This window comes from Ornithodoros turicata, chromosome 9, assembly GCF_037126465.1.
Source record: "Ornithodoros turicata isolate Travis chromosome 9, ASM3712646v1, whole genome shotgun sequence".
NCBI lineage: Eukaryota > Metazoa > Arthropoda > Arachnida > Ixodida > Argasidae > Ornithodoros > Ornithodoros turicata.
In genome coordinates, this window is record NC_088209.1 from 34,857,516 (window position 1) to 34,868,963 (window position 11,448).

At 45.0% G+C, this 11,448-nt stretch overlaps 1 protein-coding gene across 4 annotated transcripts in view; it reads right to left on the bottom strand.

The window, feature by feature from the left end:
• LOC135368734 (proto-oncogene tyrosine-protein kinase receptor Ret-like) overlaps window positions 1–11,158 on the bottom strand; it is a 103,982-nt gene extending 92,824 nt beyond the window's left edge. For all 4 annotated transcript variants that reach the window (XM_064602215.1, XM_064602214.1, XM_064602213.1 and 1 more), the window contains exon 1: window positions 10,355–11,158. In XM_064602215.1, coding sequence (XP_064458285.1) covers window positions 10,355–10,463 — 109 coding nt within the window. In that variant the 5' untranslated portion in view covers window positions 10,464–11,158. The remainder of the gene's footprint in view (window positions 1–10,354) is intronic.
• Between the last annotated feature and the right edge of the window lie 290 nt (window positions 11,159–11,448).

The following is an 11,448-nucleotide window of genomic DNA, read 5'->3' on the forward strand; positions in this document are numbered from 1 at the left end:
CTTGGGACGCTCGAATGGCAAAGCCAGAGGACCGTGGTATACACACACCTCCAGGTGCCGCTTGCCACGCGTCTCTATAGCATGTCTCTACCTCTCTATCACCTAGTCTCTAGCATGTCTCCACCCCTCTACCACCTTAGCCTCCAGCATGTCTCTCACTCTCTGCCATCAATTACCTAGCATGTTTTTACTTCCCTAGCACCTAGTCTTTAGCACGTCTCTATCTCTTTACCACCTAGTCTCTACCTCTCTACCACCCAGTCTCTAGCATATATTACCTCTCTACCACTTAGTCTCTAGCATGTCTCTACCTCTCTACCACATACTTCCTAACATGTATCCACTCACCTACCACTAGTCTCTAGCATGTTTCTATCCCTCCACCACCGCCATGTCTGTTACTCTCTACCACCAAGTCTTTAGCATGTACCTACGTCTCTACCTCCTAGTCTCTAGCATGACCTTGAAGCTATCAATGCTGTATCTACTTGACCAAGCCGCTGATAAAAATCATCACGTATTCACAAAGAAATTCGCAAACGTATTCGCATACACCTCATGTATTGGTCCATGGAGAGGAAAGGAAGACGACACACAAACACATACGCTTAATAATCCTATGTATGTATACCATGTATTATTATACATATATTATGTATAAGATTATAATCCTATGTAGGAAACGCATGTAGGAAGCTTCGTTCTCAGGACGGTGTTCTGCGCTGAAAACTTCCGCCCACGTCAAGAGATGAGAAACAGCTTGTTAGCTCACGTAAGCGTCCACAGGTGGCATAGTTTTCCGTTCACTTCAAGTCATACACGTGGCGCCAACATTAACGGGGATTCGGTTACAGTGTCCGTGTCCGTCGTCAAGAAGAGGACAAGATCGTGAAGTGCCGTCACCCAAACACTTCGGCGGAGCTTATCCTGTTTGGCGAGCGTGGCCGGATCAGGAGAAAATCCTCCGCCAGGCCGACAGAACACACTGCACAGCACTTATCGGATTCAGCGCAATCCTACTCAACATCCTACTGTCGCGTTTTAAGGACAAGTGTTCCTGGCGGATGTTTACGGTGCTACACGATTCTAACGGCTCGCAGACATCGGCGAACTGAAGCCAATTATTGTGTTTATAGCTACTCTAGGCCTCGCATTACGTTCCTAAGTGCACGTGTGAGAGATTGGTGGGAGATTGCCTGGACATGGGAAACTGGAAAGATATGGAATGGTCTTCGTTTTGTTGCTGTACCGCGCCCCATTATTTATTTCGTTTTTTGTTTCGAGTACGGAGCCACTTAAAATTTTGCCGGGAGCTTTTTCGTAATCCACCACGATCACCATTTCAAACTGCAAAGGACTTCTTTGAACTCCTAAAAAAAGACATTTAGTTCAAAAAGAAAATTCTGCTGACTCACTTGCACGACCCGCTCTGAAGCTGCAATTGACTCATTGTTTCGCGAAGGCGACTCTAAATCTCTAATCAAAGTGAGCGCACTCCTGAAGCCCCATCTAAGCCCCTTTCTTCCCAAACCCTCTTTCAGCGCCCCCTTTCAAACCCCCCTGCATAGGCATTCTCGGAACGAATAGTGAAATGGCCTCCACTATATCGGAAAGAGATTTGATAAGCTTCGCTTTAGAAATGGCACCAGGCTACAAACGTCGGTGCCGGAGAGCGTATCCCACTGGACCTTGAATTTATCGACCGGTCTGGTTCAAGCGCATTGTGAATTGTTCGGCTTGGAGGCGGATATGGAATTTAGTGTGGGAAAGCTGACTCATTCAAATGGTTGGCACATATATAAAGTTACGTGCGAAGTTGGCAGACAGGTGAGGTAAATATTTGGACTGGAAGAAGAAAAAAAAAAAGGAGTAACTTTTGTTCTCTTGAGGACTATAGGTGCATCGCCACGACCGTTAGTCTATTTCGAGACCAAGTAAGTAGTACTGAGACGAGTAAAGTAGGGGGTAATTGCAATTCAGGGGAATAGACGCAGGAATAGTGCTCCCGATTTACTTCCCCCCCCCCCCTTAAAACTAGTCGGATGATTTGGGGAGAGATCCGTGCACAAAGTTTTTTTTTTCTCTCTCTCTCGCTCTGTTTTCCAGGGAGTAAGTGAAACAGCAACAATCAACGGTGAAAAGGTGGCTAAGAAGCAAGCGAGCTGGTGAAGTTGACGCATAATGTAAAACCCCGACGCTATGGAACACGTGTTGTGTCTGTCCCTTCGCGTTTCCCTGTAGTCTCGGGGGTTTTACGCTATGAATCAACGGTAGTTTGGCAGATCACACAATGGCCACGTAGGTATTTTGTGCAATACAGATATAGACATTTATCTTGTTACAGCGGACAGCGAACTATGCAAGGACACCTTATAGTATCTGGCCAGCACGCAAAAATATAGAAAGAACAGACCATATGTCTCTGCCAGGACTGGTTGCTCCCCTGCACACCATCATGTTAAAAATAATCCTAACGACGACAGAAAAAGCGGCAGCAGCACCCTTTCGTTCACAAGAGAAGTTACCTTATCTGTTGCGAAACGTAACATCTGTCACAGCGAATCACCTGTCTTTCGCCGAATGCCCATCAGTGTTTGTTTCTTGTTTTTTTCCTATCGTTGCCATTCATGTGACTGAAGAAAGCGGTACAGTGCTGCTCTCTGGAACTGGCGATATACGGTCGCTGCTTTCGACGTGACTAACTGAAATGTTGACATTGAGGAAGCGATTCCTTTTCAGTGCACCAAGCATCCCGAACAGAAAACGACGCAGGCTATAAAGACGCGAATGGCGAAGCGTTACCCCGTCTCTTATGGCTTATGTTCCTGCTTGTGAGAAATGCCTCATAATGCTAAAAGAAGCTTCCAAATACCTTCCACGTGGACAGACGTGATAGTTTGAGGGCAAGCCCTTTTACATTCGGCTCATTTTCAGTGGCTCCATTCTCTAAAGTGGACCGGCCTGGTATAGAGTGTATCTAAAAGTGCAGCTCACAGGCGCAGCTCTCAGAATATAATTGAGCTCGTGTGAAGTCATAAGTTATATGTAGGGGTCTCAATTGTCGCAAAAATTAGTCACGGAATACGCGAAAGAAGTGAAGTGACTTTAAATAGTGTCTGGTAATCCGCTAACGAAAGAAGATTGTACTGTTTCTATTTTGTCTTCCGAGCTTTTTCTTCGTCGCCTTCTTCCAGCGTGTAATAGCAGTGCACAAAGAAGATTCCCACGTCAGTGCATCCATTGTCATCACACCCATCGGCATCATCAGAGCTCTATCGTCAGAAAACAAATGAACAATTATATAACACACGCCTTTAGTCTTCTCTTCGGTTATCAGGTCCTCGTAGCTGCGACCCTCTCCACGTAGAACCTCCCTTAACACTATCCCCTTCCCCCCTTCGTGGAACCAACAACTGTTGCGCTTCTGCATGATTAGGTCGAGACTACATTCAGTATATGCGTCGCACATCGATGGGTGTCCTCCGCCGATGTAGTATACGCGCTCGTGCGCATCCTACAGTGACGAAGCAAAGGAATGTAAGACATCAGTTATACGGATAGAGCTGCGTAGCGTATGGCCTCGCGGGTGAAGCAGTCAAATTATGCACTGTCCCTGCACTCGTAAAAATGAGTTTCACCGCATAGCACGCTCCTAGCCAACAATCATCTCGAATGATATCGTTATCTGCCCTGATTTGTTGAAAACGGGAGGCGTACGCCTTTTTTGTGGCACTTATGCTGTTCATAATTGTCACAAAAAAGGCGTACGCCTCCCGTTTTCAACAAATCAGGGCAGGTAACGATATCATTCGAGATAATGGTTGGCTAGGAGCGTGCTATGCGGTGAAGTTCATTTTTAAGAGTGTGGTGGCTCCGTAGTTAACCATTAGTCACTACTCACAGAGTTGTGTGATGTATTTCCATAGCGGCGCTACTAGTTGCGCCGTTACATACGGTTGTATTACGGCATTCTTCTGTGTTCTACACTAAGTTATAATATGGATAATGGGGCTAATTTTTAGCTGTGCAAGGAATTGCAAAGCTAGTGTATGCGCAACGATTCTATATATGTATATATACATATATCAGATTGCTTTTCTTTTTCTTTTTTTTAGCAACATGTGAACAGTATGTTGTGGCATGTGGAACACGAACACAGAGATATCGGGGAAACGCAACCAAAATGTGTTGAGGGTCATAGGGTCAGGGGAAAGGCTAGCTTTAAGTGTGAATCCTTTCCCTCTTCTTCTTTTCTTTTTTTTTTTTTTTTTTTTGACCATTCCAACTCAAACTTAACCTTATTTAGTTCTATGGCATGGGGGCGTATCTACATCATTGGCAAATCCCTCGTAGAAAAACAAAAAGACAATAGAAATGTATATTAGCCTGTCTTTAACTTAATACGTGAATATTTCTGTGAATCTGCGATATATTTAATATAGGCAGACAACAAAGAAAATACAGCAAATACTGATGAATGTGCGCAGGGGGAAAAGCTCGAGGTCGGAAAAAACGCGTCGGCAAAAGCTCGGGATCCTTTTTTGTGACACTTATGCTGTTCATAATTGTCACAAAAAAGGCGTACGCCTCCCGTTTTCAACAAATCAGGGCAGATAACGATATGATTCGAGATGATGGTTGGCTAAGACCATGCTATGCAGTGAAGTTCATTTCTAAGAGGGGTTCCCCTGTCTGGGATTTTTCCTGGGTTTTCCTCAGACGCTCTCCGACATATGTCGGCACAGTTCCCTTAGAAGTCGGCCCAGGACGCACATTCCCACAGGGCGTCAGTCGTGACGTTGCACATATACGTGAGGCCGACAACGGCAAGCCCTTTCACCATCGCCACCATCACCACCATCACCACCACCACCACCACCATCATTTCTAAGATTGTGGGCTTGTGTTGTGTTTGTCCTATGTTTAATTGCCTCATCGACAACAACGTTACAGTCTACACCTTTTCTTTTTCTTTTTTCTTTATCCAATCATTCAATCAGTTTGCGAGGTACGGTGATTCTCTGCGCCATCATCACTATTTCGTGCACGCCTGGGGACGAAGTGCGGTTGTGAACGTTTACAGTTCAAATGACTCTGAAGGAGATTATCGACTTTCTGTGGTTTTTTTACAAGCGCCCTCTTATATCTTGCCCACCGTACAAGAAAAGGGACGAGGCGAAAAATATTCAGCCATTTTGCAACGTCAAGGTTGATTACACTGGGAGTATACGACATAAACAAAATACAGAAGCCGACACTGAAGATTTTTGTTTAAGTTTAATTTGTACAAGCTTTCGCGTGGAGGTCCACGCTTCCTCAGGTACGTACCTGAGGTACGTGAGGAAGCGTGGACCTCCACGCGAAAGCTTGTACAAATTAAACTTAAACAAAAATCTTCAGTGTCGGCTTCTGTATTTTGTTTATGTGATCTACAGGACTTGACTCCCCTCTTCGTATACGCATCTGGGAGTATACGAAAAAGAAAAGCGGGGAAACAAGCTGACACAATTTTCTTTTGTTTCTCTTTGTCCCGTTAAATCTCTGAAAATGACTTTCATTCTTCTTTTTTTTTTCTTTTGAGAAAGTTACTTACCGCGGTCTTGCAGCTGTTTCTTCGTAATTACAGTCACAGCCAAGGAGTAACAAATTAAAAGTTTGCCAGATAATTATTTTATGTGATCTCGGAGGACGGCTGACGTGGAAACTTGCAAGGATTGGAAAAAGAGGATTTGCCTAAGCCCTTATTATATTAATGCGCAACGCAAAAAGAACCAAAGTTCTCGTCATTATACACTTAGAAAGAGGTAGCAGAAATGCGGATACTCTGCCCTTGCCCTAAGATCAACACAAAAGGAACGGGATTGATTCTCTGCGTTGTTCGTGATCTATGATTTATAGAAAAAAAAACACAATTTATGCCTTCCCTCTCCTTCTCAAGAAGCGCGACGTTGCGTAGCGCGCTCTCATTGGTCTTCGCAAACGGTTTCGCCAATCACCGCTGATGATCATTTGAGGAGACCAATCCGCGACCGCACTCTAGCGCTTCTTGAGTAGGAGAGGGAGAGAAAATAAATGATGATCGATGCATCCCGTTCCTTTTGTGTTGAAGTTAAGGTAACGGCATTATTTTATTCTGGAAGGAGGAATTCTTGCACTTTAGTGCTCCTTTGGAGCATGTATATAGGTTGTAAGATCTTTGCATCGCTGTCCCACAACACCGCAAAAACATTGAGGCAAGACGCGTCAAGTGCAGGATGTGCAGAAAGTCGTTCTTCCGCTGGGGAATAAAGGAGCTCAATGTCATTCGCAGTATACTCGACGTGGCGACCAAGGAGCAGTATAACTAACAACAGTGCATGGGGTAGCCACACTGTTAAGGAAAATAAGGTTTTCTCCGTGAGCTTCGGTAATATTACTCCACGCTCTCCAAGGAAACGACAGGAATGCGTACGTTTGCAAAATGTTTTGTCTGTAATGAAGATAAACAACGAAGAGGTATAGTAAGTGCTGGCTTTGTTGAATGAAACTGCAGAAGAAAAAAAAAAAACTAGAACCCACTAGAACTCAAACAATATTTGGAGTTTCCCCTCATCTCACGTGTGCATGCAATCATACTATAGTACAATATACCTTATGGAAGCATAGGCAAACACGCACAGTATAAATGCACGAGCCGATTTAAAATATGAAAAATGCTCCGCGCATGCGACAGGCGACAAACGGTCGTCAACCAACTGTTACAATAATCGGAAAATGGGACAACTTATATTCATCGTGACGTAGATCACGCAAGAAATTACATCTAAACGCACAGAGATATAGAGAGGGAGAGAGAAAAAGAAAATTCTAGACGTCGGCAGCGACAGCGACCAACAGACAGATACTTCTTCGCAGAATTACGTATTGTTAATGACGTCGTAGTACGTAGAAGAGCATTGTGCAAGTATACGGCGATAGAGATTCACAACTGAATGAAGACGGTTGAGAGCATCTGAATTTTAATGATGCGAGACTTTCGGTGCAGAAGGCTGCACTTCCTCAGGTCTGCTAGACCTGAAGGAGACCTGGCCTACTAAACCTAAAGAAGTGCAGGCTTCTGCACGAAAGTCTCGTATCATTAAAATTCAGATGCTCTCAACCCCCTTCTTTCTATTGTTATTGACTGAGAAAAAATAATTACAACCTGTTTATTAAAGACAAGTGTCATCTGTCAACGTCCATCACACATTATTGATTGGGAATTAAATGCATTTTCTTCTACTGGAGTGTGACTCACTAACTCCGAGTGGTGGACAAAATATGTATGTCATTCACTCCAACTGTATAAATGGGGCACATGTCATCCATAATTGTTTCTCCAATTGAATTCCATTTTCCGCCAATCCCGACATTTTCTTTCTCTCTCTCTCTCTCCCGTTCTTTCTGTAACCTGAGTTCATATTAACTATTAATAAAGTTCATTAATAATGACAGCCGCAACGTAAGTGAGCAATTATAAAAGCTACTAATCATATAGCCGCAGTCACTTTAGAAGAAATTAGTACCCTAATTTTATCTAATTACTCAGAACGACAGCGGGGGAACACCGGTTACTTTCCACGAAAAGCCTGTCCGTTACGTAACGCATCTTTTACGGCCACTAAACAGTCATTCAGCGCTCAACCTGTTCCGCCACACAAATACGACATAATTTAAAAACACCCTCAGCAACAGTAAAGCAACCTTGACAGCGTGTTAGTCAAACAGACTGAACACGTCCAAGCACAGAGCCAACTCAGCATTGGCCGTTTACACAAGAAAGTTCGGGTGACGCCAAAAACGCGTGCGGCCGACGTCTCTGTTGCGTCGACGCTTTCCCCCCGCAGACGGGAACGTTGCGAAAGCTTGTTTGAAAATGAAACAGGCGTCTCAAGCGGAGAGCGTTGTACCCGAACGTTGATCATAAGAGAAATAAACTCTGTGTTGAGCCACCTCTGACTGAAGCGTGCAAATTGGACAGGTAGGTAAACGGATGGCGTTTGGAAACTTTGTATCTGTGAGAGACCCATTCACATTGTCCTCGAAGGACCCGACCCAAGTGGTTGACGCCCCTCTCCTCGCAGCTGGACAGTAGTGCCGTTACAGAAGCAAATTACTTTTCCTGGTAATTTGTAACGTAATGAATTACCGTGCATACCGGTACATAGTGCGAACATCCCCCAATCCCAGAAAAGCACTGGGATACGTCGCCTTTGCGTATCCAAAGTTCCTGTAACTTACGTCGTATTGCTTCGAATCTCTTTTTGACGCATCTTCGATAGAGTTTACTATCGAGGTTACGAAACTGCCTTTCGCGAAGGCATTTTCGTAACGGGGGGTCTAACCCATATTCTATACATTTAAGTGCGAGTTGAGAGCAATAAATTTTATTTTAACGACAGCACTTCGTCTCTTTTCTAAAATTATATAGAATTTCATTAAAAACTTGTGTCTATAAAGTCATTCAGTCTTCTCTCAGAATAGCTTTTCATTTCACATTGCGTGGGAGAGGAGGCGGAGAAGGGCTCCGCAACGCCGGCAGATGAGTCCAATGTTTACGGTACAACAGAAACTTTATATTCATACTGCATGTCTACGTATCGTGGTTCGCATAAAATTTTGAAGTAGTCCCTTTTGTTACGCAACTTACTCCGCCATTTTAATCCGTGAGTCCTCTCAGTGTTACGCATGTGCTTTCAACACATTACGTTCTTCTCCGATGGTCCATCTGATGGCCCTCGACAAAGCGGGTGCAACGAAATAAAATATACAATTATACGGGGTAGTGCGTTACCCGAGCAGATAAGGATCGAAGTCCTATGGTGCCACTGTCATCGTTCACAATAAGGATCGAAGTCCTATGGTGTCCAAAAAGGTGAAAAGAGCTTTGAAGGCAGAGCATTGGTCGGCTGAATTTGGCCAGGGACCAAGCAATTCGAAGGAACAATGACTGGATGCGAGCCTCATCGTCGTCTGGGAACTTAGTGGTGCCACAATAAAAAAAAAAAAAAAAAGAAGTGGCGTTCAAAGCAATATGCATAGTGCTTCCAACAACACGAGCTCAGTCCCGTATATTTTCGTGCACGGTAGTGGAGATGTCAGACACCTGATGAGGTCCACTCGCCGGGGTACTCCCCCCTCTGATGTACCTCCTCTATGGAAATCAACTACGTGGCGCAGCTATGTGCGGTAATACATTGTCCGGGCGACAAATCATTTTCACCGAACTCTCAACTTTTTATTGTTCGTCTCCTTATCAGTACCGTTATCGACAATGTTATCGATGTTAAACTTGAAATTGCGCCGAGAATAGCCAAGAGTTTCCACGCTGTTGGGTCACTAAGTGATATGCGAGAAGGCCGCTCAATATCCCGCTGAATTGTCTTCGACGGAACACACCTTCCTAGCCATTTTTTTTCATTGTCACACCTTTCTCGTCCAACTTCTATACCAACGAGCTAACCTTGCAGTCGCCGTAAACACGGAAATTTCCCGAATTCGCTCCACAATCAGCTTATAATCCGATTGCTCGATTAAAAAAAAAAAAGAAAACTTTGTTCAGTACTGCCACATTCCGGAAACAGAACTTCACCGCAACTACACCGCCTAGCGTGCGCGACTGATATCGTTTATTCTCTCACCTGATTTGTTGAAAACGAAAGCCGTACGCCTAGTCTGTTCTTTTTTGTTTTTTGTTTTTTTTCTTCTTTTTTCTATAGGTGCGACGATGCCCACTTTTGTGTGGCCAAACAACGGCGAGAGCAGATTCCGACATTACCCCCCGTCGCACTTCCGCAGTTGTGTCAAGTGTCACAAACAGCCATACGCTTCCCTAAATTGCGCTTTTTCCCATCCTACAGTTGGCAATGCAATCAGTACGGTACAGGTAGCTCTCCTGCTTGATGGCAATACACCCTTCAAACTCGCGTACACGGAGGAGGGGACAAAAGTGGGCCTGAACTTCTTTTCGGGGTGACACCATCTTTCTTAACACGATCTGCCTTGGACTATATGTCTTGGAATACGGCCGCGGTGCAGTATTGCTAGCTGTATACCGTTCCGGGAAAGAGTTTTCTGGAACCATTCTGCGCAATGGTTGCACGCAGGTTGATGAACACGACACGTTTAACCTTGCTGCGTGGAAAAGTTATGCTTAAAGAGTCGCACGTCATATTTAAGTCATACTCACGTCGTGACATATATGACCGTGCGTACTATAGAAAAGCAGAACGTGATGATACGGTCCCTAACCAAAACGAAATATAGTTCACAGAAAACTCACGTATCGTCTGCAAATGATTTTCAACAATCCATAAACAGCAACAATCAAACTCACCTTCGGCGCGGGATGTTCGGACGGAGCAGATCAGGTGGAGTAACCCTATCGTCGCGTATAACATGCTAGATGACATGGCGCTGCATTTCACTTGCGAAGTCGAGATCATCAACGCAGGAGGTACGCGAACGTCACGAGACGCAAAACAGGCATTGTGGGAAGCGAGCAGAGGTTTGACTAAGTCTTCAAAGCTTGACAACTTACGCTGTCAACGCTTGTAAATCGCTTCAAATAATGCACCTTCACAGAGATGCGAGGAAAAGACACTGTCCCCTGACCGTGTGCGATGCCTTGTCAATGAATGGTTTCTATCTCTAGCGGACACTGCACTATCTATAAAACCACTCGTCCAGATTTTACGTCGAACCTTATCGACTCTCGGACGGAGCTTCAATCATTGATGAGATATCGCGATATAAAGTGTGATAACACATCGCACTGCCCTCCTGATAAGTCCAACATGTCATCTGGCAGATGAGGACCTTGAACTCGAAAACGTCACTGCACTTTTTTTTCTCTCTCTCTGTCAACACTTCACCGACGCCAAACACGTCGAACGCTTGACCACAACCAACTTCACGTCGTTTCCGTCCGAAAGAAAAATTTTGAAGTCACTTCCGTTTAAGCTCAGACGGGGGTCAAAGTGCTCGTCCCTGTGAACAGCGTAGGAAGGTTACAGGCTGTGGCTCCGCAGATGTGATACGGGCGGTTGACTGCGCGTTGCCGTTGTGAAGAGCGACCGGCTGGTATCATCGGTGAACGCGCGCGCGACTCTGGCGTTCAAGCGAAACTGCGACCGCTGTGGTTCGCGCCGCGCGCCCTGGGCACGTGGCCTGCTCGGGAGAGCAGCCGTTGCCGTTAGCGGCGCATGCGCGTCGCAGATGCACTCTGGCAGATTTAGCGCGCCCCGTATGAATAGCTTGTGTGCATCTGTGGAGTAATGGATGTCACTTTAGATGATGAACTTCGTCTGATTTTTCATCATTCTGTACTGCAGATGGACGTCCTTTTGTGTTCATGAGGGCTAGATACAGAAAGAGTCTCGTTGACTCGATTGATATGAATTGTGATATGCCCTCTATACAGGATTGGAT